This window comes from Gracilinanus agilis, chromosome 6 (genome assembly GCF_016433145.1).
Source record: "Gracilinanus agilis isolate LMUSP501 chromosome 6, AgileGrace, whole genome shotgun sequence".
Taxonomy (NCBI): Eukaryota; Metazoa; Chordata; class Mammalia; order Didelphimorphia; family Didelphidae; genus Gracilinanus; species Gracilinanus agilis.
Window position 1 is genome coordinate 228,098,072 of NC_058135.1, and position 14,848 is coordinate 228,112,919.

Consider the following 14,848-nt stretch of genomic DNA (forward strand, 5'->3'; position numbering starts at 1 on the left):
TTAATTAAACCAAAAATTTAAATAGGAAATGGGCTCATTAGTTACCAAAGTGTCAGAAGGGATTGTACATTTCATTTTTATTTAATCATGGAAAATTTCATGAAGTTTTGTAGGAAGGAGAATCTGAAGGCAATGGACTGTGAGCAAGTTCTAAGCTTTGAGACAATGAAATAAGTAATTTATGGCAAACTCAGCTGAAACATGAATATATGCTCTTCCTGTGTACTGGCTCATTTCCTACTTTGGACAAGCAAGTCTATATCTCCCCTCCTCCTGAAACCCACCCCCCAATCCATCCTTCCACCCCCATTATCCTCTATTTCTTTTGTCTTTATAGCTATACTCAAAAAAAAAACCACCTACCATAGGAGCCCCCACTTTCTCTCCTCTAACTCTCTCCATAACCCCCTTTGGCCTTGTCATTCCATGGAACTGCCCTCTCCAAAGTCATCAGTGATCTCTTAGCTGCCAAATCCAATGACCTTTTCTCAACCTCACTCTCCTTGATCTCTGCAGTTTAGGTAGATTTGAGAATCACCAGGACGAGATGGCAATTAGATCCATGTGAGCTGATGAGATCACCAAATGAAGTATAAAGGGAGAAGAGAAGATAACCTAGGACAGAACCTGAGTGACCTCTATGGATCACCATGGACCACTTTCTCCTCCATACTTCTAATTTTCCAGAACAACACTTTCTTCTAACTATCTGACCACTCCTTCTCAGTCTCCTTGCTGGTTCCTCATCCCAGAAAACACCCTCAAGCCATAGATGCCCCTCACATTCTGTCCTAGATTATCTCCTCTTCTCTGTCTATACTGCTTCATTTGGTGGTCTCATCAGCTCCCATGGATCTAATTACCATCACTATATTGGTGATTCTCAAATCTACCTATCTTGCTCCAATTTCTCTGCTCATCTCCAAACTCACATTTCCAAAAGCCTTTCATATATCTTGAATGGGATATCTAACTTAAACTCAATATGTCCAAAATAGAACTCATTATCTTTCCCCCTAAATCCTCTGCCTCTCCTACTTCCCCCTCTTACTATAGAAGGCAACAGTATCCTCCCAGTCCCTTGGGCTCCCAACCTGGATGTCATTTGCACTGTTCTTTTATGCCCCCATATCTAATTTGTTGCCAAGGTCTATTGATTTCATCTTCACAGCATCTCTCAAATAAGTCCCCTTCTCTCTTCTGACACTGCTACCTCCCTGGTCCAGGTCCTCTTTACTCCATACCTGGAATATTGCAATAGCCTGTTGGTGGGTCTGCCTGGCTCAAGTCTCTCCTCGTTCCAATCCATTCTCCAATTAGCCACTACAATTATTTTCCTGAAATGCTGGTTTGATCATATCACCCTATCACTCAATAAACACCAATGGCTCCTTACCACCTTCAGGATCAGATACAAAATGCTTTGTCATTCAAAGCCCTTCAAACCTACCCCATTCCTACCTTTCCAGTTTTCTTATACCTTATTCCCTGCTGCCTGTTCTTCAATCCAGTGACATTGGCCTCTTGGATGTTCCACAAAAAAGATGCTTCATCTCTCAGCTCTGGGCATTCTCTTTGACTGTCCCCCAAGCCTGGAATGCTCCACTCCATGTACTACTACCTTCCCTGGTTTCTTTTTTTTTTTTAATTAAGTTTATTTAATTAATAAATTTTGAGTATTTTCCCATGGTTACGATTCAGGTTCTTTCCCTTCCCTCCTCCCACCCCCTCTCCCATAGCTAATGAGCAATTCCACTGGGTTTTACATGTGTGGTTGAGCCCTGGCTTCTTTTAAGCCTCTGTTTAAAGCCTTTTCCAAAACCTCTTAATTCTAGTGCCTTCTCTCTCTAATTTCCTATTTGTCCCATATATATCATTTGTTTGAACATATTTGTTAACCTGTTGTCTTCTGCGTTAGATTGTGAGCTTTTTGAGGGCAGGGACTGTCCTTTGTCTCTTTTTGTACCCCTGGCACTTAGCACAGTGCCTGGCACATAGTAAGTGCTAACTGTAGTTGGTTTTGCTATTGAACTAAAAAAATGGACATCAGGCAAAAATGATTTGGCATGAAGTGAATTCTTACCAGCTTACAGTTAAATTAAAATAACAATATCAAGGTAATCTGGCCCTTTCCCCTGAAGTCTGCCTTTTATCTCATCTTGGCCAAAAAAGGGAGATATGATCTGTCTTTTGACTCCTGCTCTGCCCCAAATGTAGGCAGCTGTTCAGCCTATAGCAAGTTCCAGGCTGTACCCTGCCCAGGAGAGTTGAGGATAGGCCCCAGCTATTCGTGCCATGAAAGATGGGAATTCTGTTAGAAGAACATATGACATCTGGCTGTAGCATGGTATGATCCAAAAATCTGGTTTACTTCTTGGTTACTGATATTGCTGACATGACTCCTCTGGTTCCTAGTACCAACACCTCACTCCCCCCAACACCGCCCCACCTCCCCAAGCACAGTCTGGCAGCTGTTTTACATAATTTGAAAACTAGAAGGGATGGACCTCAGAGTCTATTTAGTTAGTCCAAGTCATATACCAAAGCAATCCCCAGGACAAAATACCCAGCAAGTGGCTGTCCAGCCTCTTTTTTTTTTTTAATATGTCTTTTTTTAAACATTTATTAATATTTATATTTTAGAAAAGTTAACATGGTTACATGGTTTATGCTCTTACTTTCCCCTTCACCCCCCAACCTCCCCCCCTCCCCTGGCCGATATGCATTTCCACCAATTTTAACATGTGTCATTAATCAAGACCTATTTCCAAATTGTTGATAGTTGCATTGGTGTGGTACTTTTGATCCCCAATCATGTCCTCATCAGCCCATGTATTCAAGCAGTTGATTTTCTTCTGTGTTTCCTCTCCTGCAGTTCTTCCTCTGAATGTGGGTAGCGTTCTTTACCATAAATCCCTCAGAATTGTCCTGGGTCATTGCATTGCTGCTGGTACAGAGGTCCATTACATTCGATTTTACCACAGTATATCAGTCTCTGTGTACAGAGTTCTTCTGGCTCTGCTCCTTTCGCTCTGCATCAGTTCCCGGAGGTCTTTCCAGTTCACCTGGAACTCCTCCAGTTTATTATTCCTTTGAGCACAATAGTATTCCATCACCAGCATATACCACAATTTGTTCAGCCATTCCCCAATTGAAGGGCATCCCCTCATTTTTCAGTTTTTTGCCACCACAAAAAGTGTGACTATAAATATTTTCGTGCAAGTCTGTTTATCCATGATCTCTTTGGGGTACAATCCCAACAATGGCATGGCTGGATCAAAGGGCAGGCATTCTTTTATAGCCCTTTGAGCATAGTTCCAAATTGCCATCCAGAATGGTTGGATCAGTTCACAAGTCCACCAGCAATGCATTAATGTCCCAATTTTGCCATATCCCCTCCAACATTCATTACTCTCCCCTTCTTTCATTTTAGCCAATCTGCTAGGTCTGAGGTGATACCTCAGAGTTGTTTTGATTTGCATTTCTGTAATTTTTAGAGATTTAGAACACTTTCTCATGTGCTTATTGATAGTTTTGATTTCTTTACCTGAAAATTGCCTATTCATTTCTCTTGCCCATTTATCAGTTGGGGAATGGCTTGATTTTTTATACAATTGATTTAACTCCTTGTATATTTGAGTAATTAGACCCCTGTCAGAGTTTTTTGTTATAAAGATTTTTTCCCAATTTGTTGTTTCCCTTCTGATCTTGGCTACATTGTTTTGGTTTGTACAAAAGCTTTTTAGTTTTATATAATCAAAACCATTTATTTTACATTTTGTAATTTTCTCTAACTCTTGCTTGGTTTTAAAATCTTTCCTTTCCCAGAGATCTGACAAGTATACTATTCTGTGTTCATTTAACTTATTTATAGTTTCCCTCTTTATATTCAAGTCATTCACCCATTCTGAATTTATCTTGGTATAGGGTGTGAGATGTTGATCTAAACCTAATCTCTCCCATATTGTTTTCCAAATTTCCCTTTTTGTCAAATAGTGGATTTTTGTCCCCAAAATTGGGTTCTTTGGTTTTATCATATACTGTCTTGCTGATGTCACTTATGCCAAGTCTATTCCACTGATCCTCCCTTCTGTCTCTTAGGCAGTACCATATTGTTTTGATGACTGCTGCTTTATAGTATAGTTTAATATCTAGTACTGCTAGGCCCCCCCCTTCCTTCACATTTTTTTTCATTATTTCCCTTGATATTCTTGATCTTTTGTTATTCCAAATGAAATTTGTTATAGTTTTTCCTAATTCAGTGAAAACGTTTTTTGGTAGTTTCATAGGTATGGCGCTAAATAGATAAATTAATTTGTGTAGAATGGTCATTTTTATTATGTTAGCTCATTCTACCCATGAGCAATCAATGTTTTACCAATTGTTTGGAAAGTGTTTTGTAGTTGTTTTCGTATAATTGCTGTGTTTGTTTTGGTAGATAGATTCCTAAGTATTTTATATTATCTAAGGTGATTTTAAATGGTGTTTCTCTTTCTACCTCTTGCTGCTCTAATGTGTTGGAAATATATAGAAATGCTGATGATTTATGTGCATTTATTTTGTATCCTGCAACTTTGCTAAAGTTGTTGATTATTTCTACAAGCTTCTTAGTTGATTCTCTAGGATTTTTTAAGTAGACCATCATATCATCTGCAAAGAGTGATAGCTTAGTCTCCTCATTGCCTATTTGAATACCCTCAATTTCTTTTTCTTCTCTAATTGCTACTGCTAGTGTTTCTAGTACAATGTTAAATAAAAGAGGAGATAATGGGCATCCTTGTTTCATTCCTGATCTTATTGGAAAGGCTTCTAATTTATCCCCATTGCATATGATGCTTGTTGATGGTTTTAGGTATATACTGTTTATTGTTTTTAGGAAAGGTCCTTCTATTCCTATACTTTCCAGTGTTTTCAATAGGAATGGGTGCTGTATTTTGTCAAAGACTTTTTCAGCATCTATTGAGATAATCATGTGATTTCTGTTTGTTAGATTGTTGATATGGTCAATAATGTGGATGGTTTTCCTAATGTTGAACCATCCTTGCATTTCTGGTATAAATCCCACCTGATCATGGTGGATGATCCTCTTGATCACTTGCTGGAGTCTCTTTGCTAGTATTCTATTTAAGATTTTTGCATCTATGTTCATTTGGGAGATTGGTCTATAGTTTTCTTTCTCTGTTTTTGATCTACCTGGCTTTGGAATCAGTACCATATTTGTGTCATAAAAGGAATTTGGTAGGACTCCTTCTTTGCTGGTTTTCTGCTATAAGCTTTTGATTTTCCTTTTCAGTTTGGTCTGACCTGTTTTCCAGCTGTTTGATTTTGGTCTCCAATTTGCTTATTAATTCTTTTGATTTGGGGGCATAATTTTCTAATTGCCCAATTCTAGCCCTTAGAGACTGGTTTTTGGCTACAATCTTTTGGTTTTCCTTTTCAATATGGTCATTTCTGGTCTTTGATTTACTTGCCTCACTTTCCAATTGTGAAATTCTGCCTTTTAAACTGTTATTTTCTTGTCAGATCTCTTCCATCTTTCTCATGATCTCAGATTTGAACTCTTCAAGACCTTGTGACCCGTTTTCATTGTTTTGGGAAGGTTTGGATATGGTTACTTGTTTGTTCTCTTCTGCCGTTTCCTCTGTTGTCTGGATTTTTTCTGTGTAAAAGTTGTCGAGTGTTAAAGGTTTTTTTCTTCTTCATCTTTCTCTTCTGGTTTTCCTGATGATTCTGGCTTGCCTTTGTAAGCTGAGTTCCCTCTCAGCTTTATGGTCGCGCCCAGGATCTGTCTGCGCTCTTCAGACTCCTGAGATCTCAAGTCTAGTTGTTCTGGGACAAGCCTCCTGGTGGTCTCCTTGCTAGTTCTTCTGCCTGAAGCTCCTTTAACAGTCTCAGGGAGCTGCTTCTGCAGTCAAGCATCTCTCTGCACTGGGTCCCCACTCAAGATCCGCTCCTGCACTCAGAATCAGCCCCTTCGTCCGTGCCTTAGCCCGCGCCTGTGTCAGCCCCTTTGCCTGCGCCTGGGCTCAGGGTCTGTGTTCAGAGTCCGTGAGTTCTTTAGCCTCTTGGGGGGTCTTAAGTCTTGCTGCTCTCAGGAACAAGCCCTGGTGAGCTGCCAATGACTTAATGGGTGCCCCAAACTTGCTCTGACTCTTGTGCGCTGGCTTTGGAGTTGTAGGTGGTGTGGGGTGGGAGAGGGGGTTGCTCCGCTTGTGTTTTCGTGAGAGCTGTTTCACTCCTTTATAGCATGGAAATGCCCCAATTCCACGTACCTTCGATGCTGCACCCTGTTGTGGGATCCCTTCTTTCCTCTGGATTTGTTTTTATGTCTTCTTGAGGAGTCCTATATGCGTGGGTTAGGAGAGGTCAAGCAGCTGCTTTTTACTCTGCCGCCATCTTAACCCAGAACCTGTCCAGCCTCTTTTTGAAGACCTTCAAAGAAGGGGGCCCTACTATCTCTTGGGGCAGCCCATTCTACTTTTGAATAGCTCTCATTGTTAGAATGTTTTTCCTGATATTCAGTCAAAACTGGCCTCTTTTCATCTTCCACCCACTGCTCCTAATTCTGTTCTCTTGGGCCAAATAAAACTAAAAACTCTCATCTACGTGACAAATCTTCAAATACTTGAAGACAGTTATTTTGTCCCCTAACACAGAATTTTTTCTCCAAGTTAAACATATCTAGTTCCTCAACTGACCTTCACCATATTGGCTACTCTCCCCTCTGGACACACCTCTGGTTTATCGATGTCCTTAACCTGTGGTGCTCCAAACTGAACACAATATTCCAGAAGACAGGAAAATACAATGGGCTTATCACCTCCCTATTCATAGAAGTGATATCAATCAATAATGCAACTCAAGATCCCAGTTTTAGGTTTTTACATCACAGTGCTGACTAATATTGAGCTTTCATGCACTAAAACTCCAGATCTTTTCAGAACTGCTGTCTATCAATGCCCTCCTTATCTTTTATGAAAGTGAAGGTGATTTTGGGGAGTCCCCAAGCACAAGACTTTATATTTATCCCTACTGAATTTCATGTTACATGTAGCTTAATGCTCCAGGCTACCAAGTTACTTTTTGATCCTGTCATACAGTGTGTAAACTCTCTTTCCCAATTCTATATAATCTGTAAGTTAATGAGTACATAGAATATGTGTTTATCTATGTCATTGATAAATGCAATAAACAGAACATAGTCAAGTACAGATCTCTGTAGTACTCTCTCTACTGGAGACATCCTGTTATATTGACACAATCATCAGCAACTAACTATTCTTTGGGTCCAGCCGTCCAACCAGTTCTGAATACATCTGACTGTATTATTCAAATCCTTATCTCTCATCTTCTACACAAGAATATCATGTATACTTTTCTAAAGGTTTGCTAAAATGAGGGTAAGCTGTATTTGTCGAATTCTCCCATCACCTACTGGATCAGTGCTTTCTCAATGTTACCTGATCATCTCTTTAATGATCTATCCTAGAGTCTCCCCAGGAATCAAAATCAATTCCACTGATCTTTACTTAGTAGAATGATCTCTTCTCCTTTTTTGAAAATCAAAATACAATTTTCCCTTCTCAAATCTCCCATTTTCTATGATCCTTTAAAAATATCACTGTCAGTAGCTCAGCCATCACATTTCTCAGTTCTTTCAAGTCCTGAGGATATTTTTAAGGTAGGTGAGATGAATTCATCAAGGGCAGCTAGGAGTTCTTTTACTGTCTTTCTTCATTTATCTTGCATATCCCATTCCCTGGGAGTCATCCCATCCATTCCAAGCAAAGGTCTTCCTTCTGTGTTCCTCTCCTTTCCTGTAATACAGCTTAAAACACTTACTTTTTATTGTGTCTGTTTAGCTTTCCTTGACAGCTTGAGCTCATTTTGAGTTCTGGCATCCTTGTTATTTTTTACAGAAACATGCTATATTCATATTCATTCTCTGTTACCTGGCCTTGCTTCCATGTTTTCTACTTTTCTTTTAAAAAATCTAAGTTTTCAGGTGAGTTTCTTGTGAATCCATATGCAGACAATTATTCCTCGCTAAAATTGTTTCCCTTTGTGCCTTCGGAATTCCATTCTTGAGCATCTCTCATTCCTTCTTGGGATTGTTTGTATTCTTCTTGCAAATTCTTTTACAACTATTTTTCTAAAATCTAGGACACATGTCAGACAATACAGATCACAAACTCAAGGAGGAAAGAGTCACTTCCTAACCATTCCAGGTTTTTATCATTCCTTCTTTAGCAACTAGTTTCCTCCTCTCTGTTGGTGAGAATGAGATAGGAGAGACAGAGTCAGAGAGAGAGAAAGAGAGAAAGAGAGAGAGAGAAAGAGAGAGAGAGAGAGAGAAAGAGAGTAACAGAGAGAGATCCAGTAGATGTTTGAATGGTTACTTTGCTATGTTTTAGTGCAGATTTGTGATCTATTTCCCAACTATTACCTCTTTCTTTGTAAGTGGTCCATAATATAGTTTTATGATGACCTCCATTTCTCTCTGCTTTGACTCCAAATATACTCTGATGTCCTTCTCTAGACTTTATTTTTTCACTGTTCCTTCTGGTTTCCAAAAAAGGGAGCTCTTGGTACCTGGGAGACTGGCTAGCACAAATAAACTGTTTACACTTTTGTGGTCATTAAGAGACCTAACATAAGAGATCTTGGTGGTTAAAAACAAACACCACAGGGTAGTTAGGTAGCACAGTGGATAGAATGCCTTCTTGCTATATGATCCTGAGCAAGTCACTTGGCTCCAATTGCCTACCCCTTGCTGCTCTTCTGTTTTAGAACTGATACTAAGACAAAAGGTAAGGGTTTAAACAAGCAAACAAAAAGAACAAACACCACACTAAGCCAGAACTCTGCACACCAAAAGCTTAAGCAACATGCCAATTTGTATAAAACAAGTATCTAACAAAGTCTAGAAGATTCATGGTGGGAAATCAGTTAGCAGTACCAACTATAAATTTCAAAAATAAGCCTTTCAAAACATAAACCAGCCAACCCTCTGTCATCCTATGGTATTCCTCTTCCTCTAAACATTTCTTACCCTCTCCTTCCAACTATGTATACTTACCTCACCAGCCTGGAATTCTGAAAGTTCCAGTAGGAAGGGGATTTCTGTGTCAAAATTAGCAAAGAAGCTGGTCCACTGGTGTTCAAAAGTCCTTAAGTCCTAAGAAGAAAACAGAAATAAGAACTTGTTGGCTTTTAAAAATCTACATCAAGGGGACATTTCAAAGAACAGCACTTTGAACACAACCAGTCTACTGGATCACAATGGCCAAATACTGATAAAATCAAAAGATACCTTTTTTTTTTTTTTTTTTTTTTTTTTTGGTAAACACTTACCTTCCATCTTAGAATCAATACTGTATATATTGGTTCCAAGGCAAAAGAGTTGTAAGGGCTAGGCAATGGGAGTTAAATGACTTGCTCAGGGTTACACAGCTAGGAAGTGTTTGAGTCTAGATTTGAACCCAGGACCTCCCATCTCTGGGTCTGGCTCTCTATCCCCTGAACCACCCAGCTGCCCCCAACAGGTACCTTCCAAGACCATTCTGCACTGATTTGGGGATGCAACATGAGATGTGAATCTGTCTAGAAGCCCACATAAGGAGTTCCATTCCTCAAGAACCAAAAAGATGGGATTCTAAAATGATTATACCGACAAGACATGGCCCCTTAGGCCAACCCTCTGGGAAAGAAGTCAAAGTGTTTCTGGCCTGGGACCCACAGCACTAATGGGTTATAGAGCCACCTATCCAAAACAGCAGCTCTATCTTATATGAAAGGAAAGTAATGTCAGCCAAGTTTCATCTTGAGTTTTCAGGAACCCCACCTAAAACCTTCTTCTAATCTAAGTCTAAAAATATATCTGGACCTTCTCTGGTGACTTCCTGACTCCACTCTTTCTGGACCTCTTTCTTCTGGTTACTAAGAAATAATTGCTTTTGGAGGAAAATGTGGCCCTGGTCCCAACAATCCCTGCCCCACCTCCAAGTTTAAGAACCTATATTCTGTAGGCATACACAAAAACAGAATTCAGTGTTTTCCCTATTGTGTGCCTACCATTTCTGTAGGAAAGGAAAAGATGGGGGTGGAGTAGAGACTGAATTCTTTTCCTTGTTTCCTAGGAGATTCCAACTATATAAGAAGGAAAGCTTGCTCAATGCAATAGAAGATATAACAAGAAGTAAGGGAGGAAAGGAAAAAAGAGCTTTTGGCTAAAAGAATAGAGCATGCGAGGCAGGTAGCAACTTGACTCAAGGATTCTCTGATTCAGCAAACTAGAAATCAGAGGAACAGCAAAGGGAGAAAAGCTCCTAGAGAAGCTCTTTCCTGCCAGGGCAAAGACATTAAGTCATTAAGGCCAAACCTGTTTAATAAATACTTGTTTACTCTGAATCTGCTTAGGCCTTAGCCAGGAGAATGGAGTAGTCAAGAGAGAATTCAGAAAAGCTGAGAATGAGACTCAGGAGCCTTCAGTACAGTTTATTGACCCAGCTCCTAGAGTTCTGCACCAAAGAGAAACTAAGTGAACAAAGAGCCTAAACACACACACACACACACACACACACACACTCAAGAAAAGAGTGGGTTACAGTTGATTTGCTTGTTGGCTATGGGAGGAGGGAGGGAGTAGGGGAGGAAAAGAATATGAATCATGTAACCATGGGAAAATATTCAAAACTAAAGAAAGAAAGAAAAAAAAAAGAAAAGAAAAGAGCGGGTTAGAGAAGCCAGCAGCTAACAGGAGGCTCTGGAGAATATAGAAACCAACAATTTTTCTAGCAAAGACTTATTATCAAAACCACACCTAGCTTTCATGATCAAACCCCTAAGATAGTGAATGAAAAAACTTAGCCCCAGAATGGGCTAAGTAGTTGAAACTCAGTCTCTTAAAATGGAAATTTTAGTGCTTAAATTATTAAAGTGTATTAAACACTGTCTGGATAAATAAGCAAGATCCATATGCAAAATACAATATTTCAGTATTTGATAAATCTTAGAACACTGGGAGGAAAGCTGGAAAACAATCTGACAGAAATTAGGTTTAGATTAATATCTTATATATCACAAATTAGCTCCAAATAGATATGAGACCTAATAATAAAAGGTAATATCACTTTTTAAAAACCTATAGGAAAATGGAAAAAGGTATCTATCACAAAAATGACTGTGGGAAGGGAGGAAAATTCTTTTAAATAAGTGACCAAGGTGATCACAAGATTAAAATAGCTTATAAATCAAATTTAAAAGTTTTTTATATGACCAAAATCAATAAATCTAGAAAAGAAGCTATTAAGTGGAGAAGTCTTTATATCCAATATTTTTGATTGACGTGTTATATGCAATTTTTATTGGTAATTGGCACAAATATATAAAAGTACATGAACTTTCCTCAAAAGATAAGTGGTCAGAGATATGAAGCTTTTGCAAACTATAAAAAAATCATATTTTAAATGCACTCTAAGAAGATAATTGTAAATCAAAATAACTCTAAGGTTTTTCCTAACTACAACATGGGAAAAATGATAAAAGACAAAAATAATCAATGTTGGAGAAGCAACAAGAAGATAGCCACATTCATATACTTTGAAATGGTCCTAGAATGCTGGAAAATAGTTTGAAATTATATGGAAGTCACTAAGTTGTATGGATGATAGTATACCAAACATACAACTAAGTTACAATCCTCTGATATGACCTATAGGTCCCATTACTGGTCACACATCACAAGTAAGACAGTCCTCAAATATACTAATACCTAAACTATTAATAGCTACAATTTTGTGGTAGTGAAAAACTGGGAACATACAGGGGTCTACATAATTTGGAGAATGACTAAACACATTGTGATTAATGAATATGAAGAAAGTGGAGAAACATGGGAAGATTTTTATGAACTGATTAAAGTAAACTGAACCAGAGCATATACTCAATCAGTAAATTTATTTATTATTTGCTTATTTATTAATGTTTACTCCTACTTATGTGCCTGGCACAGAGATAGATGGTGGGAATACAAAGATTTAAACAAAATAGTGCCTAGACTCAAAGAACTTACATTCTATGGAGGTGGGGGTGGGGGTGGTGGAGAGAACATGTATACATACTAAATAAACACAAAGTAAATAGAAAAAATGAGTTTATTGGTAAAATATGCAGTAGTACATACAAAAACCATAAAAGTATTTACAAGGTGAATAGAAAGTCATTTCCTGGGATGTGGCAGGGTGGGGAATGATGAAGAGGGGAGCACTTAGAGCTAAGATCAGGAGAGGGTCCACGGGGGGGGGGGGGGGAATCCTTCAAATGAGGGATGATCCTAAGGTGGGATGTCATGGGAAAGGAACAGCAAGGCGGCCAGTTTGGCTAAACTGCCAAGTGCATGAAGGGAAGAACTATGTAATAAGTCTGGATTTAAGGAATGTAAATGAATACAGCATGGAAAGGCAATGGAATCCAGACTGCCAGGAATACCAGCCTCAGAGAACAGAAGCTGAAAGCCTCCACCATACTCTCAGAGGAGAGGCAGGGGCTGAGTGCGAGTGTGTTGCATACATCCTCACACAAAGTTGTGTATAAGGCTGGGTTTTCAGAAGAGGAGGGCAGAATTAGACATTATTATGGTGTAAAAGCAAAAAGCATTAATATAACTTATAAAAGTACAAAGTCATTTAAACTCAAACAAGTGCTAACAACTTCTGTCTTTTTCTGGGGACTGAAGTGATCAAAAGTAAAAAACAAACAACATTCATGATATGGACACTGAGTCTTTTCACAGAGGCAGAAGCTTCCCTAGTAATATTCTGAGACTTTGTAGGCACCTCAAGGTTGCTACAATGTGCACATAGAACTCAACAACTGCTTTACTCATAAGACTTTCAATGACTGACTGAAAGTCACAGCAGGGATTGCTGGAACAGCAGAAACATTTCAGGGAACTCAGGACCTGCTAGATTTGGATTCAGGACCACCTGGGTTTAAAGCCTGCCTCAGTTTTTCCATCTGTAAAATGAGGATAATACATACAGTACTAACATCACAGGACTGCCTTAACACACTTTAATAACCTCATTTATTTATCATCATCATCACTATTAACTGTGTGGCAGACATGAACTAAAGAGGGAAAAGTATATTTTCTGGAAATTTTTCATTACTTTGGATGACTTTTCTAATATCATGAACTGGCCATATACAGGGTAACAAGGGCATCAGCTCTCTCTCTGTCTACCCTCTTTCCTCTAAGGTCATCAATAAGAGAGCACAGTAGCTGGAACAGCCATGCATTGAGATACTAGAGATCTGCACTGAGGTCCTGGTTCTGGGTCACCTGGGAATAGTCGCCAAAGCTCCACAGTCTCACTCTCCTTATTTGTAAAATGAGAGGGTTGATCTAGATTTTCTCTAAGGAAGCCAATAACCCTAGACTTCCTAATCATCAAATCTATTTGTTTTTCTTGTAGTCCCTTCTAGTAGTATTACATTATACTCTTTCCACATCTGATGCTGTTGACCACTTTCCTCTACTTGCCTTTCTGATCTTTCCTTTTTTCCATAATGTCTCTCCTATTCATTATCTCCTTTTAGTTCTGTTCCCATCTGAACTCGGCTCTGATCCTTTTCCTTGGTCTATTTGAATAGCCTCCTATTCCAGCCTCCCTGCCTCCAGTCTGCAGGCTTTCTAATTTATTCTCTATATTGCTGACAGATTGATTTAAGCACTTCTATGGGCATGATACTCTTCCAATTAAAAACCTTTCATGGCTCCCCAGGATTTATTAAATAAAGCACAAATTCCTTATGTTGACAATCAAGGACCTCCACAGTATGGCTCTAGCTTTAAACATTATCTTACACTAATCTGGTGTAGTGGGAAGAGTACTAAATTTGGGATTGACTTCTGTTGCCACCTGGTGGCAAATCTCACCTCTGCCATTTCCTCTGTAAGCAATCTTTGATAAGTCAATTAACCGCTCTGGGCCTCAATTTCCTCATAACTGAACAAGATGACCTCTGGACCCTTTGAACTCTAGATCTGGGACCCTATGGTATTTCTCCTATACACGAGCCCTATGTTCCAGCTAAACTAATCTCTTCGGTCCCTCAAATCCTCATCATACTTCTTGTGCCTATGTCTTTGCTCAAGCTGTTTTATTCCCCTTTGGTCAGAATCCTACATGTTATTTCCAGGCTGATCACAGCTGCCACCCGCTTCATAAAGCTTTAGTCTTTCAACAACATGGGAGAGAGATCCCTTCTCTGAAGCTATCCAGTGCTGACTATACCTTGGTTATGGCCCTTATATTCTAATTTGTATTATAGCTTGGCATGTTTACACTCCGTCTCTTTAAGAGAAAAACTATAAGAAAGAGAAAGAATCAGTTAAGTGACTCCATTTTCTCTGTCTTCCAACGGAGCAGGATGTCGGGATTTCAGTGTTGTGCTCTCTGTTAGGAATATCTGGCAGTTAGCTGTTGAGAGTTGGAATTCATATACGAAGTTAAATAAAGAGTCTATTTCTGAGGGGTTTCTTCTTCCCAGCACTTTGAGGGAGAAGGGCTTCACTCTGAGGGCTTTTCTCCTGAGAACTTTAAAGAAGCTGCTGCACTGTCTGTGTCAACTGTGACAGGCAGTCTTTCCACTGACAGTTTGATTTCTTAATTTATTTTTAAGGAGTTTATTAACAGTTTAATATTCATTGATTAGTTTAAGATAGGTAGGGGAGTTAATATAAGATTAGACAGAGTAGGCCAGATTTAGGCCTGCTTTGTCAGGCAAGAAGAAACTGCAAAGAAAGCAATCAGATTTTAGGGTTTATTAGATATTTTAGTAC

The 14,848-nt window shown here is 39.0% G+C and overlaps 1 protein-coding gene across 1 annotated transcript in view; it reads right to left on the minus strand.

Annotated features, from left to right (window-relative positions):
* DNAAF9 (dynein axonemal assembly factor 9) overlaps nt 1-14,848 on the minus strand; it is a 129,836-nt gene that overhangs the window by 101,648 nt on the left and 13,340 nt on the right. The window contains exon 5 of the mRNA XM_044680921.1: nt 9,080-9,178. Within this exon, the coding sequence (XP_044536856.1) occupies nt 9,080-9,178 (99 nt within the window). The remainder of the gene's footprint in view (nt 1-9,079; nt 9,179-14,848) is intronic.